Source organism: Diadema setosum, chromosome 13 (genome assembly GCF_964275005.1).
Source record: "Diadema setosum chromosome 13, eeDiaSeto1, whole genome shotgun sequence".
Classification (NCBI taxonomy): Eukaryota; Metazoa; Echinodermata; class Echinoidea; order Diadematoida; family Diadematidae; genus Diadema; species Diadema setosum.
The window spans coordinates 33,941,591-33,958,381 of record NC_092697.1 but is presented as its reverse complement, the minus strand read 5'-3'; the positions used below and the strand labels follow the sequence as shown (position 1 = coordinate 33,958,381).

The following is a 16,791-nucleotide window of genomic DNA, read 5'->3' as shown; positions in this document are numbered from 1 at the left end:
GTACGAAGCTCAGGCTTCTCCGCTCTTTGATACACGGAGGCTACTGCACTGCGACATACGCGGCCGGTGATGGGCGCATGCATGTGACTGATCGACTACGAAGCACCATCGTACAGGCATAGGCCTGACAGCTTCTGTATTCGTGGCCTAAATAACACGTAACAGACTCTATTTAAACGAGGAAATGTGTGATTTCACAGGAGACTTGAAGTAGAAAACAATTTTATTTCATTTTTTTGTGACATTCTGATAAAAAACTTGGGATTTCGGAGTATGAGCCTCGACATCACGCTCTCATCGAGAGCATACATAGGTAAGCTTAGGCTATTGTGTGATACTTCCGGGTTTGCCTTTCATCCCATGACGTCATGGACACGCCCCCAAAATAACCACGGATCTTCCGATTGAGCATGATTCAGGATACAGTTTTTCTAAGCAGCCGTTCTCCAAAACGCAATTTTCTGAATGGATGAATTAAAGGCCGCTGTGTTTAACATGCTCTATGCTTGAAATGGGGAAATAATCCAACAAAATATGCGTTTCCTTTAGTATTCTGCTTTAAGTAATCAAGCCTACGAATAATTCTGCAGACAACTATACACACATACATCCTATGTCATATCATTACGATAACCAGTAAATAGTTTGAAATGTTTAAATATCTGAGCTGTTGCCTGCAGTGAACAACAAGCGGGCTAGCATCGGCTGAGTGTGCGTTTCTCACGACGTTCCTGAAGTCAATCAGTGGTTGTGAGGATTCGGGTTCTCCCTTGTCCGGCCAGATCGTGAAGTGATATTGACTCACCCGTCGAGCTTCTTCGCTGTCTCGCTGGATGTGATAACATGGAAAGCAATTTTTATGAGAGAAAGTATTGCCAGGTTGTTGTATTCATGGGCAATGGCGATGCTGTTAGATAAACCAGCCATCGGGACTCTCGAAAAAAAAAAAGGAAACATGTCTTTTTGTTGATTATGTTGATATGCAATGTTTGTTTTCGAGATTTTTTTTTTTTTTGTGTGTGTGTGTGTGTGTGGCACTTCATTTTTGGTGAGCGAACAATATCCGATCATGCAAAGAAGCTGTTTACTATAGAACTATAGAACTACAGAGCTATTTGCATGTTTGGTCTTGACATTGAAAATTTGAATGCAGTCTGAATTACTTGTTTATAATAGACCAGACCATCAAAAAGGTATCAGCGTATTATCATTAAGGAATGCAATAACTTAATCGTACATACTTTCACACCATGTGCAACTCAAATACCAATAGTGAAAACTCTGTTAATTTGGCAGTTTTTAAGAAGAAATTCATAGGAAATAAATTGACTGTTATCCATCATTTAATGTTATTTTGATTAATTTCTGACATAAATCATGCAATAAAGTTGTCTCTGCTTTGAATATAAGAATCTTTATTTTTACCAAATTTGAGCATTGGAAAAAAAGGTCGATGCGGCTACGAAAAGTGCCAAATCTGTGACGTCACCAAATGTGTATACAACCCAGTGGGATTTACGTATAGGCAAACTGTGTGCACTTTTCAGGAAATTGGTGTGTAATTTGTTGTCAATTTAGAATAATTTTTTCGCCAAAACTATACATTCACGTCGTGAAATTGTTTGTTTGTTTGTGTTCATTGAATCACTTTTTTCACCCGTAAATTTACGGAAAAACAAAGTTTTAAAAGCACAAAACCTATCGTCAGCTCAAGATTCACGATCGCCGTGATTAGCTGTTCCTTCGTACAGCCACAATTTGCTGTTATTATTGACACAATAAATCGATCATTGTGTGTGGGGGGGGGGGGGGATTGCGTATAGCTGAGGTAATGTTACATACTCATGAAGGATGGTAACTAAGTCAAAGATCTGTAATTGATTGGAAATCATCTTTACACCCATAAATTTACGGAAATACGACGTTTGAAAAGCACAAAACCTACCGTAATCAGCTCAAGATTCGCGATTGTTGTGATCAGGTGTACGCACAACAGTACCAGCTGAATCGGCAGTGAAGAGGTATTCCTTGATGCCGTGATTTCAGCTTGATTCTTCATCGAAATGGAATGATGAAGGTTTGTTAGATAAATGTGACCTTCTTTTTCTCTTGTGTGTTGGTTTAAATTCTAATTTCTACCTCAACTTGCTAAAAAAAAAACAGTCTAACAAAGCGGGAAACTGCAACATTTCCGTGCTGAGCAGCAGTCACGATACACGTGTTGCATGCAAGCATGCACCGCTGCTGCAGTGATCCCCATAGTATAATATGTAGGTTGCTTGTAAACAAGGGGGTCCTCGGCGCAGTTGACCATTCGTGAACACGTATTTCGATCACGTGCCCTGGTAAGCAACAAGACTGTTTACGCGTCTGGGAGACGATTTGCATAAACTTACGCATGTTTCAGACGAATTTATGAATTAAAGTGAGTAGCATGACATCATGCCATGACCATATTTGGAATAAGCAGAGGTAGAGCTTTCTGTAGGTACCAAATGTGTCAGGGTTCAACGCAGAATATCTAAGACACGATCGCCAAAAGAACAGTCATTTTCGCCGTAAGCGAAGGCGATTTGGTCTTTAGACGTAAGATTTTGGCCAACTTTTGAGATTGACACCCCACTTTTCTCTTCAAAATTCCACATTTTGTCGGTTGTATTTCGAAATGTTGTTGATATCAATCAGAAACTAGAAAATTTCCCCTACAACGTAATACCAAAATGTCAATCTGGTCCCTGAGGTAAGTCATTTTTTGACCTTTTTCGGGCTGTAGCGCGAAATCACATTTGCCGAGAAGTTTCGGGTTTTGCCAGAGCGGGTCTCGTATATAGCCGTACGGCAAATCAGCTCATGAATACACATTTGGTGACGTCGCTCAAATCCGATGTTTCTTGTAGCGAACGGAGCTACGTGGTCATGGAATTTGGGTGTGTGTTTTTTTTTTTCAATCTAAACAACAGTTTGGGGGTAGAGTTACATCGTCTAAAAGATATCCAGTTTTGTTAACTAGCTTCTTAGCTTTCCGTAGATGTCAAACTTGTCATATTTCTAGATTCTCTATACATTTCTGCTTTAAGAAAGGGAAACACCCTGTAAACACTTGTGAATATACCGTGCAAACGCAGCGAGGAAATATTGTAGCTGGGGTTTTTTTTTTTTTCCAGTAATATAAAATGTGCAACTGGATGAGTAGGTATGACCCACACATCACATCTGAAAAATGACAACGTTATGCTTGTTATACTGTGATTCGGATGATCGAAGCAATTGTGACCGGCGACAACGGTTTCAGGCAAAAGTCGGGCATTTTGAAAATTCATTTTTTCACTGAATCACATTGCCCATTTCCTAAGCTTTGCATTGATATAAGACACTTGCATTCTTCGGCACCATAAGTGAGCATGGAAAGCGAAATAAAATGCACTTTTTGAGTTGTTAGCCTGACAAAATTGCGAGAAAACGGGCTTTGAAGATTCACCTCTTTCTCAAAGACAATCTCCGAGCGGCGATGCGAGGTGAGAATCACCCATCCGTACAATGGTGCCAATCGATGTTAAGCTCCGCCTCTAGCAACCACATCGCCTTCTGATTGGCTCACTGAGAGAGTCAAATTTCCCGGGCATCCTTCCTAGCAGCTCAGCGTATGGAGCCAAAAAACAATGCGGTTCGCTCGGGTTTGTTTTACCATTACGTCTTTCAAGATGGCGGATACGATAATTGCACGTATGGTGTACATGTGTATGGTGCACGCATTACGCAATGGCATCCACACGCCATGACCATGCGCATGTAACAGGAGCGGGTGGCGCATCCACACATTTACAAATCGCGTTTTCATTGTTGTTGATTTGATTTTATCATTGCCGACCCTTTTGAAGACAGATAAATGACAGTGCTGGCAAAGGTCACGCTTCCTGTTTGTTTTGCTTTTACAAGCCGTGCATATGTTGCCTTGTTTGGTGGTGTTAATTATATTAAAACAAACAAACAAACACGACTCGTTAGTTTCGTCCGATCTTGATGTGTAGTATTTGGATATAACTGGTTTCATGTGACCTCTCCTTTCCTCTCATCTACCTTCCCATGAGTCAGTCTGCTGTCATAATTTTTACTACATGTACAAGTAGACTATTGTGTTTTTTTTTTTCTTTTCACACGATTACGTACATGATATTTGTTTCACTTTCGCTGTCGAACATTGCGGTAGAATAGTTTGAATAGAAAGGCAAACGAAGAGCACGCACTACAGCGTATAAACCATTATAGCAAGAACAACGGAGCATGTAATCACATGCACGCGTGGACAAAGCATTCCCCATACCCAAACGCTGCAACTGGTGTCTCCGAAAGCCGAATTATGTAAATGTGCGTGACGCACCAGCCAATCGCATGCGAGACCTTGCGCCGTAGCAACGCTGGGGATATTGGCGCGGCGTTCGAAAGAAGCTCGAAACTGACGAGTGCGATCCAACATAGGGTGCTTAAAATTCCATTTTCGATAGGAAAAACGTAGTCTTATGCTACGAAATTTAGTGTAGATGTAGAAAACATATCAAAGATTCGATTTCTGCAAAAAACCCAAATCGACAAAAATAATGGTAAAGATCTTTGTACCCCGCCTAGGAGGAAATTTGCTATTGCGACTTTTGCCTGAAACCGTTGTCGCGGGTCACAATTATTCTGTTATCAACAATATCAAACATTGTCAAACAGAATAGCACAACAGAATTTAGTTATTAGTTTAAATGTAAAGGCATGCTGGAAGCTTTCACTGATAATTATGAGTGAGATAAAGTACTCAAATTTGTACAATGTGTAGTCCCCCTCTCCCCAGAAAAAAAAAGAGAAAAGACAAATCTTTTCACTATGCATACAAGGTTCCAAGCACAATGTCCTTGCAAACTGCTGGAAAGAACAGTGTCCCACACTGTGAAACACAATGGGAAACACTTTGGAAACGCATTGTGAACAGCATGAAATCTCTTCACATTGTTAAAATCGAGCGTTTCAACATTTCAAACAGACAGTGTGACACAGTGTATGACTATGTGAGCACTTTGTGGAAACCCCCCCCCCCACACCCCCAAAACTACACCAAAATGTTTTGGAAATCATCTTCACACTCTAAAATTCGAGCGTTTTCTCTCAGCCGAATATTATGAGTATTGTGGATACTGCGTTGACAAACTGTGGGACACTTTGTTCTCGTGATTGTACAAAATCATACCTTTTTTGTCTATAAAGAAGGTGATTCTGTCTGTGGAATAAAGCCTACCTAGACCATTGAATCTAAAGTTCGCGTTTCTTCCCCAGAAATAATTCAATTAGATCATTGACAAGACACCGTTAGATTTTGCAGCACTTGCATAACTGCTCTTAAATCGCTCACTTAGCCGTTAGGTCATTCCAGACTAGAACTGGTAACTTCAAGCCATACCAGTCGTAATTCCAGTCGACGGTGGATGAAACTTGCTTGCGTCTGTTCCAGGTTACATGTCACGACAAAATTTCCGTATTGCTGTCTGTCGTTACTTTCGGGCCAGTACTGAAAACATCTAACCTGGAAAATTTTGCGTGCGAGAGATAATAAAACATTTCAAAAGACATAACGCCATAGGTTTAAAGGCATGTGAAAAAAACCAATGTGCGTATTATACGAATTTTACTTCAGGAGATTAAATTGTAAACAATAACAAATATGTATGTGACATATTTCTATTTAGATACTGCTCAGGGGGTAGACAAGACATTTCATGCTTGGGGATTAAACAAGAGTATATGCTATTTTAGATAAACAGCAAACAATTTCGTCAAATCTGATGTTGGTGACACGGGTCTCGATAAGCCGTTTCCTAGAGATATGCGCATTCGGTATTTGTTTTTGGTGTTGTCGCTTTTGTGTTTTTGAAGGGGTTAAGGGCCATGCTACAATGGTATACACTTTTGCATTAGATATACCTTTGCCGGGGTTTTTTTCTAACAGGTAAAGTGTGCAAAACTTTTGGGTTGATATGATATTCTTGGAACATGTAATTGTAAAATTAAGTAAAGTCACTTTGGTTGTACCTTATCATCTTCTACAAGATTGGTCAGCATCACGACTGTAGCTACATTCTGCTCGTAAATCATCTGCCAGAAGTCGTTCACAGACGCATTGTTTGGAGCTGTGAAGTAATGATATGAATATATGTTTATTTCCTAATAACTCGGAAGTCAATGATACATACACAACACAAACATACACAAACGCACATCTCACGAGTGTATAATAATGATATATTGTATAATATGATTATACATACATCAATGTAATTTGTAAAGGGAATAGATAGAGAGAGAGAAGTTGTATTGCTAATGAAAAAGTTCTAGAAAGTTTTGCTAGAAGCATTAGATGTGGTCTGATAGAGATCGATATTCCGAAGGTATGTTAATTCTAGAATGAAAATAAGATTCCTATTTCTGGAGGTTCGTTGTACCCATATCATAGTCTTTGTATTTTTTGGTTAAACGACCCGTACAAATAAGCGCCCGTCCCCCTCCCCCCCCCAAAAAAAAAAAGGAAAACAACAAATCTTATTCACAAAAAGATATGCGAATAAGTATTGAAAGATAGGGGAATAATGTTTGAAAATATATGGTATAATAATGATTCCTACAATGCAGGTATGTTCCTTATTCCCGAAAAGAGAGAAATGCACACCAAAAACACGCATGCAAATAACACAATCATGAACTTTGTGATATACATACTGTATGTATCCATGAACGAATCTATAATTTCAAACTCATTCCCCAAAATCAAATTAAAAACCCAAGCAAGCTCCTATGGGGCAACTTCCTGATTTGAATGCACAACCATTGAAATCTAACGCACCCCCCCCCCCAAATAAAAGGAAAGAGGAGGTAAGACTATCCCTAATTCGTATCCCCTGTAAATAAACCGAAATGTGGATAAAGAAAAAAAGTGAAATATTCTTCAATAAAGAAAAATGTTGATAAGTGACTTTTGGTGTTCATAGATTATTGCCTGTTTCAAACTGACTTTCAATGACTGGATTAATATTTCTAAATGCCGATATCGATTGTAAGAATATAGTGTTTGACTTTGAATACATTAAATGTATTTGAGTGCCACAAATGGAATTCTCGGTATCGCCAATGCGTAAAAAAAAAAAAAAAAAAAAAAAAAACATTAAAAAAGATAAACAAAGCCCTGTCACTTATGCACCCTGGGACTCCTCGGGAGCATTGTCACTTCCAGTTGGTCGGTTTGCCGCGCGTATCAGTTCCTTAACGCCATTATCGTCTGCGCATGCCTTTCTACAGTTTACTGATTTGCTGTCACGAACATCATATTTCACTACTATAAGGCTTCAGTGTCCTGGTCACATGGTAGACAAAATTCTTCAACACAAAATATCCCTAGGCAAAAACGGAACGTGACCTGAATGTACAATGCAGCCAAAACCCGGTGGAAGTTTGTCCCTTGAGCGATCCCATAATGCGTTTGAAGCGATGTTCGCCGCAAGGGACCGAGGCATTGACAACACAGATAATTCAATCTATGTCACACATTTTTTTTTTTTTTTTTGTCCTTACTTCATCACTGGATTTATTAAGTATGTATGCATGCCTTTCATTCAAATGTACTGAATGATTTCATAACACGATTAAAATTTCAACATGGCAAAATTATCAAGACAAATCTTTGAGAGAAAATGTACAAAAACATTGATAAATCTTTAACGCGGGTATTCAACAAATAGTTGGTTTTTTTTTTTCTTCTTTTCAAGCTACATACAACAACATTGGTAAACATACTCTGTCTGATAAGATTGAGTTTTGTGGAGAGTAACCTGTTCCGAATTTTCCATTCTGTTCGAAGTTTCTCTCCGAAAAGTTTGTTTGCCTGCAAATATCATTTTCTACCTCGATGTTAAATTGTATGTGATATAATATTGTATCATTTGTGAATAATCCCTCCTCCCCCCCCCCAAAAAAAAAAAAAAAAAACATATTAGAAAACATTAATCTTACCTTTTAAATGATAAGAATATTCTATGATTTTAACAACAATTTTTAAATCGTTTTTATTCATAACTGCCATTCCAAATCTGTTGAAGAAGATAGTTTACATTACCTTGTGTTGCAATGTATGCCTCATCTTTTCTGTATCCCTGCAGATTCACACACGATGGATTGAAACAGTGACATTGCTTTGTTGGTGATAATACCTATAATGATGATACTCATACTAGTAATGCTAGAAATAAAAGTGATACCAGTGATGAAGACAACGATCTTAACGGTCTCATTTATACCCATACATGGTAGTATCTTCCTCTGTTAGCATTACCTCCATGTGCAGAAGGTCATTGTCGCTGTCAATACGTTTCACTCTCCCCATTAGCACAATATAGTTTATACCCCGTTCACACAGCACTCCACGTCTAAATCACGTACAAAAAGTTATGCAAATCTGATGGACGTGGTCGTATAAGTGGTATTTTGTTTTTCAATTTTGGTTTGGCCGTGCTTTTAACGGGTTATGGCTCCACTGCTCCACTGCTGAAGCACTGCCTAAGCACGGCTAACCACGTCCAGCCACGTGTATGTACGGGGAAAAATCAATTTGTCAGCGATAAGCCGCTAAACACACGCTATTTCCAGCGATACCAACGCGTAACATGCGTCAGATGACCGTGCTCTGCCCGCTAAATTTTCGCGTCTTACCGCCGTCTTCCCAAGTTTTAATCACTGCCGGAACACGGATTATCACTTGTGTTTCACGTGTGTTGCAAGACTTTACCACGTGTGCCACCCGTGGTTGTCCGCGGAGTAAAATTTTTAGCAGTTCAAAACGTTTTACCGCGTCCGACGCCGTTCCCATTTTTCTCCGCGTCCTGCCACGTCTATAAATCGACCGTAGCTCGTCTTAGACTCGACATCAACGCGAACAACATCGTCTGCTTCACGGGAGACCACTTTTAGACGGGTTTTGGCCGTGATTAAGGCGTAAAGCGCTGTGTGACCGGGGCTTTAGTTACCAAGAACCACACAGCAACGGGGATATCAGTGATAGAAAAAAAAAATTCAGTGGTGCTTGGTGCTTATTGAAAAAAAAAAATCTATTGAAATTGATTTCATTCATAAGGTGATCTGTGCAACAGACAGCGCAAAAATAGTTATTTTACTGTGCTTATTTTCAGACCTGAGCAAAGCATTTGACACGCTTGATCATAATATTCTTTTAGCTAAATTATGTCAGTATGGTATTCGTTGAGTTATTTTAAAACTTTTTAAAAGTTATTTGAGTAATCGTAGGCAGTTTGTATCAATTGATAAGAATGTTTCTGAATATAAAAACATAAGATGTGGAGTGCCCCAAGGATCGATCCTTGGGCCTATTTTATTTCTTTTATATATAAATGATTTGCCAAATGTTTCTAATATTTTACAATGCATTTTATTTGCCGATGATACAAGCATATTTTTGTCTCATGATGATATGGATTCTTTACAAGAGGTTTTTAATAAGGAATTGCAATATGTTACAAGTTGGCTACGAGTGAATAAATTATTAATTAATATATCAAAAAATAATTTTATGATATTTACAAAGAAAAAAATGTAACATTGACACTGTATCTACTAACATGTGTGGTTATCAAATCATGCAAGCTTCTTCACTGAAATTTCTTGGAGTTTTTGTAGACAATAAGTTAAATTGGTCTAATCATATTTGTAATAAATTAGCAAAAAATATTGGTGTAATGTACAAACTTAGTTTTCTCCCAAAGTCTGTTTTAAAATCAATTTACAATGCTATAATTTTACCTTATTTGTATTATGGTATAACTGTTTGCGGTAATGCTCATGAATGTCATATTCAAAGACTTTTAGTACTTTAAAACGTGCAATACGAATTATTTCCCATGCCTCTTATCTTGCCCATACCCCACCACTTTTTTTTTTTTTTTATCCCTGAAAATATTGCAATTGACTGATATGTATAAATATCAAGTGGGGATTTTTATGTATTTATGTAGGAATCTTTTATTACCAAAAACTCTCTTGGACTTTTTCACATACAATAATCAAATTCATACTTACAATACGCGAGCCGCGAGTGATTTTCACGTGCCTTTATTTCGTACATCTTTTTATCAACGATCTATTCTTTACATTGGTCCTATTCTGTGGAATTCTCTCCCCTTTGTAATACGCAATGCTAACTCTTTGAATATATTTAGATCAGGTTATAAATGTCTCCTCAATGATTACAACCAAATTCATTTTAGTTAAGAGTATTACCCTTATGGAACAAACACAGTGTTACCACAGTGTGTTCACATAGTTGACTATGTGTAAACAATGTGTTAACCATGTGGTCACAGCGTTGTCACAGTGTGGTAGTTGAGATCACATAGTGTAACACATAATTGGCATACCGAACACAGAGTGGCACACATATACCACAGTGTGGTATAGTGTTACGACAGTGTGTTTACATAGTTGACTATATGTAAACAATGTGCTAACCATGTGGTCACAGCGTTGTCACAGTGTGGTAATTGAGATCACATAGTGTACCACATAATTGGCATACCGAACACAGAGTGGCACACATATACCACAGAGTGGTATAGTGTTACGCCAGTGTGTTTACATAGTTGACTATGTGTAAACATTGTGCTAACCATGTGGTCACAGCGTTGTCACGGTGTGGGATTTGAGATCACATAGTGTACCACATTATTGGCATACTGAAAACAGAGTGGTACGCATATACCACAGTGTGGTATAGTGTTACGACAGTGTGTTCACATAGTTGACTATGTGTAAACAATGTGCTAACCATGTGGTCACAGCGTTGTCACGGTGTGGGATGTGAGATCACATAGTGTACCACATTATTGGCATACTGAACACAGAGTGGTACACATATACCACAGTGTTGTATGTATCGAACTATGTGTAAGCCCTGTGTTCATAATGCTACCACAGTCTGGTATTTCAGTTTAAGTGGTTTACCACATAATCCCCACATAGATGACATACTGAACACACTGTGAATCATGTTTGACACAGTGTGGTATATTTTTAACTATGTGTACACTCTGTTTTGATAGTGTTGCCACACTGTGGGATTTCAGATCATTCATTTACCACATAATCCACACAGACTTGGCATACCGGACACTGTGACTTGTGCTTACCACAGTGTGGTATATATTGAACTATGTGTAAACCCTGTGCTCGGTGTTGTCACTTTATGGGTTTCAGATCATTCACCTACATCATCTCCACATACTTGGCATACTGAGCACACAGTGTGGTATATATACCCCTGTGTCCATAATGATGTTACACAGTGGGATTTCAGATCATTGATTTAACACAATAATATCCGCATACTAGATGTTTGGGGAAAAACACTACATTTTTTATTTTGAATAATGAAAAAATAATGAAATTAACTTTCCTCAAATTTACACAGTAGGTAGCCGCTGAATAACGCACAATTTTGTTGGGTGCTGTTTCAAAATATTGCAGGAAATAGCATACAACAAAATTGTATGCCTATATTAGCTACCTACTGTGTAAATTTGTGGAAAGTTATATTTTCATGGGTTTTCAGTTATTCACAATCAAAAGCGTAAACTATCTTTTTAAACATCTAGTACTTTGACACACAATGACTCATGTTTACCACATTGTGGTGTATATTGAACTTTGCTATAATATTGTCAGTATGGGATTTCAGATCTTGTACTACCACATGGCATGTTAATCCCTATAAAACCAGGCTATTTCTGATTTTGTGGGGGGGGGGGAGCATTTTACCAGTGTGGTCAAAGGATTCAAGTATTGTAGTTTATTAATAAATGTACATGTATATATCAAATTAAAAGAATATACCTCATCACTACATGTACTCCCCAGAGATTTTTATCAAGTTTGTAAAGCAACTTATCTGGTCTTATTATCCAGTGATGTAATAAACCAATAACTTATAGCTGGACAATATACAACATAATTTAAGTACACAGTAGTTGCAAATGTTCAATATTTATTTATTTTTCTAATTTCAGTTGATACCTTTCAAATTTCAAAAACTGGCATGGAACAACAGATTCATTTAATGTGAGAATATGACCAAAACATGTCATTTATCCAACCTTCAGATGAATAAATCATGCATTTAATGTTGTGTTAATACTGTTTACGGATGCATAACATCAAACACAAGAAATGATATAATACTAGGAGTATCTGTAGTTATGGAAAGAGAACAAAAAGTGACATGTTATAACTTCCCTGTTTCTCTCATAAATCACATGCTTTCCTATGACTTCACCAGGAGGTATTGCATACAATCTATTGGTCACACGTTTCACTACTCTGATGTGTCCAGCATCAGCATGGCTCTCCCTGTCTCTATTCTTTACAAATGGGCCATCATGCTCTACATACTTAATGAGAGCAAAGGCATCACTATCATCTTCCAAAACCACAAAACCATGTACAAATGCCACTTCATTGTCTGTTACTTGTACACAATAATTTCTTCTGGTAGTGTGCCGAGAATATTCAGTAGTATGGATACAAACTGTGTTTACAACTGCTTTCTTGTACACTTTAATTACAACAAAAAAAAAAAAATGTCACAGGATATTCTTGTGGATTTTTTTTTTCTTGACATGCTGTACTACATGACTATCACAGGACAATACCACACAGCAGTACCACACAGTAGTACCAACTGGAATAAAACAAAAAAAAAGAAAGCAAAAACAAAACAAAACGCATATTCCAGAATCTCATTAATGGTGAGTTGTGACAATTGATTTAAGCAGTGCTTAACCTGTCCTATACTCCTATAGTATTACATATTAAGTGGGAGTGCTGAGGTACAGCATGTAATACTTCATGTGGTCTTTCTGTGGTATTCCTGTGGTATTCCTGTGGTAACACTGTGGTATTCCTGTGGTATTCCTGTGGTACATATTTTTGCATAGCTCATGAATATTCATAAAAAGCAATCTAAATTTTAGAAAATTCATATACTTCTAAATTCGAAGTATTTATGATGATTATGATTTGAACTATTGTCTAATAATGTTATGTTATACCCAATGTCATAAATTTTGTTATGAAAAGGTAATTTCATATTCAATAACAGTGTTATCTAGTCAGTAACCGTGCCTTCATGCATTACAAATATTGATACACCTGATGACTACGTAGTGACATATGTATTGATATACCTGGGCCCTGTTTCATAAAGCAGTTCGTAAAGTTACGAATGACTTACGAGCGACTGGTGATCAGTTCTTGTGCTGAATTATGGAAATTCTTATAAGTTTAGCACATCAGAACAGATCACCAGTTGCTCGTAAGTTGTTCGTAACTTTACGAACAGCTTTATGAAACAGGGCCCTGATGACTATGTGGTGACTATCACAATGTACTGTGGTGGACTATGTGGTGACTGCCACAGTGTGGTAGACTATGTGGTGAATACCATAGTGTGGTGGACTATGTGGTGACTGCCACAGTGTGGTAGACTATGTGGTGAATACCATAGTGTGGTGGATTATGTGGTGACTACCACAGTGTAATGGACTATGTGGTTATAACCCTTGGGTCACAGTGTCTGAGACTGTGGTTTAATTCACAGTGTATTTAATATGTGTTTTGGACCATGTGGTAACGCTATGTTGCACAGCGTGGTGACGCTGTGTTTCACACTGTGGTAGATACACAGTGTTACCACACGTCCCAAAATCACATATTAAACACATATTTAACACATGTGTTCGACACTGTGTTACACATTGTGTTCCACACTGTGTTCGACACTGTGTGCCACACTGTGTTGCACACTGTGTTACATAGTGTGGTAAAACTGTGTTCTTTCCATAAGGGTAGTTTTTATCCTTTATGTTATGAGACATCAGCTATTCTGTTTTTGTCATTGTATGTTGATTGTCATGTCTTAGTCTTGCCCTGTTCCTATGTTTTACTTGCTTCGAACACATTGGTAACAGAAATGTAATGAATGTTTTAGGTCAGCCGAAAATAAGGGACATTTGCTTTTTGGCTGCCTACCATAGCAATTCCTTTTACACTGTTTAACTGATATGTTTGCTATTGTATTCTAATGTTGTTGAATGTGTTTGTTTTTATATCTTCTTTGGTTTGGTGAAATAAAGAAACTTGAAACTTGAAACTTGTAAAACAAGGTAGAGCAATGTGTGTCAGTCTGCGAGACCATTAAAATATAACTACTTTTGTTTCAAACTTTCGAGTACATAGCGTCTTAAGAGATTTACAACAGCTTCAGTGCACATGTTCATGAACGTTAGAGGGTTTTCGTGATTAGCTTTTATACATATCAAAATTCTTCACACACACACACACACACACACACACACAAAACACTGCTGTTTGGCAACATTTTACCGAACAGCAATGCCACAGATGTACATTGTAATAATATATATATTTTTTTTTTTTTTTTTGGGGGGGGGGGAGGGGGAGGTGGGATAAATTAAATTGAAATAGAATACGTTTCTGAAAGGAATTTTCTACGGGGTTTTTGGTCCGAGAAATTGTTCGCAATGAATGCAGTGAGAAGACCGATTGATAAATGCTATCCCAGGACATCCTGTTCAGAAGACGTGCGAAAGACTGCATACGACAAAAATAAATAATTTGGAGTTACAAAACAAACGTTCTCTTTAAGATGTAACAGAAGTGAAATAAACTTAATGTTCTTATTAAAAAAAAAAACATACGAGGGAATCATCAGATGTGAACAAAGTCTACAAAAGTCAATACAAAATGAACATTAAAAGAACTTGGAGGCCTCGTGATTTCCCGAACCCTATCCTTCACCGCAGCATTGGTGATGTTCATTCTATAGTATGATGTCATCTATATGCTATCGGAAAAATGTACGTTCAGAAATATCATGCTTTTCTATGACATCATAACATTTTTTTTTTCTTAGCCTTTGAGCTAAATAAAGAATACAGTTTACAATTGGTTATCTTTCAATAGCATACTTGAAACACATAAATGTATGTATACTTACATCGATGAATGTTGCGTTGATGTAATCTGCTACCGGCTCGGTGGATTTTGAGTGTAATTTTACACGATGCTCTTCGACTAAAAAGAAAAAAAAAAATCAGCAACAACAAACCTAAAAATGACATAGTAAATCAATATTCTAAAGGTTGTCGCTCCTCCGATCTTTTTGCAAATGTTGAATTTACAGTCCAACCAAAAGTTAGATTTAAAACTGAAAGTGCTATATTTATCATTTCTTAAATGGTAGTTCAACATTTGGGTATTAAATTTAATATTTGATAAAAGTTTAGAGGAATGACAGCATTCAAAATTTTGATTTACCATTTAATTTCTTAGAGTGTACAAGCGATGTTAGGGGTTACGTTTTAATGTTTGAAACGGTATACACTTCTTGGTCGTTATGAGAACCCTAAGAGGGAAAAAAGGGAGAGATACAGGTGTAGGTCTAATTCACGTGAACTTTGTAAAAACTTGATAATTTCAGGATAACTACAAGTATACGACAAAAAAAAAAGAAAAAAAGACACGTTGTCCTATGGACACCTGCTGCCATGCTTGTTCCTGTAAGTAGATAACGTTAACCTAGCACCAAATGCATCCATATCATCTGATATAAATTGAATAATATAAGCATAACAACTATTTGGAAATATCTAATTTGTTTAAACATCTAAACTTATTTTGGCCACATTGCGTGCGACGGAATCCAATTCAACAATGTGTTCTTTTGTATCGTATCCACTGTTCAATACTTGATTTGTGATTGACTTACATGTGACTATGTTGTTGTAGCGATTCTTCATTTTGTTATGTGGAAGGAATGCCGTGCTGCTGCTATGCACGTCGTTATAAAGATCCTGCAATGAACAGATGCAGAGAATCCATCAACCGTTAAAAGTTATGCTGACAGAATAAAAGAGATTTCACGTAAACAATCAAGAATGTACAGCAAAACGATAGGAGAGATGACACGGACATACCATGGCGTGGCCTTATTTATCAACTGGATTTAAATTCAAACTTCTTGACATGTGTCCACGTGTGTAGATACTGTTGAAACGTGCTGTCGTTCAAAGAGCGAGTGTTCAGGAAATAAGTATTCGTTTAATTATAATGTTTGAGAACTGAAAATCAAATAATGTAAAAGTGGGAGATGTGTAAATACTACATAGAATGATTGCTTGTTTGCCGGTTTTGAAAATTCATATGATTAAAGTACAACAAAACGCTCGCAGTCATAATTTGAACTGAATCAGCGCACTCACGCTATAGCTGAGTGAGCGTTTAAAGCGTCTATAGGCCTAGTCTCAATACCTTGAACTCCTTCTCGAAGCCATCGGGAGATTCAAGATTTTCTTTGACGTAGTTCGCCAAATTTCTCTCCAGTATGGGTCTATGAATTATTGCGCCAGCCTCTTTAGGTGGAGTAATGACTTCCTCGTATGGGGATCCTTCGACGGACAGGTCAGGACCGTCGCTGAGACTGAATGCTGAAAAAGTAATTTAAAAGAATAATGCAGCGCATTTTCTGTCAGACTACATAGGCCTCCACCATGTCAGAAGAAACCGAAGCCCAATGTAAATAGAAAGTGAGTGAAAGCAGTATTTGGTAGAATACATCGTGGTAGGCCTAATCATAATGTTTACAGTCTAAAGTTTTGATAAAAATCGGACAACGTGATTGAAAAA

General features: G+C 37.5%; 1 protein-coding gene across 1 annotated transcript in view; it reads right to left on the bottom strand.

Annotated features, from left to right (window-relative positions):
• The window catches only part of LOC140236608 (uncharacterized), a 197,920-nt gene that overhangs the window by 13,690 nt on the left and 167,439 nt on the right, over positions 1–16,791 (bottom strand). The window contains 7 exon segments of the mRNA XM_072316531.1: positions 629–829; positions 5,438–5,560; positions 6,067–6,164; positions 8,141–8,177; positions 15,104–15,180; positions 15,875–15,959; positions 16,417–16,592. Coding sequence (XP_072172632.1) covers positions 629–829; positions 5,438–5,560; positions 6,067–6,164; positions 8,141–8,177; positions 15,104–15,180; positions 15,875–15,959; positions 16,417–16,592 — 797 coding nt within the window.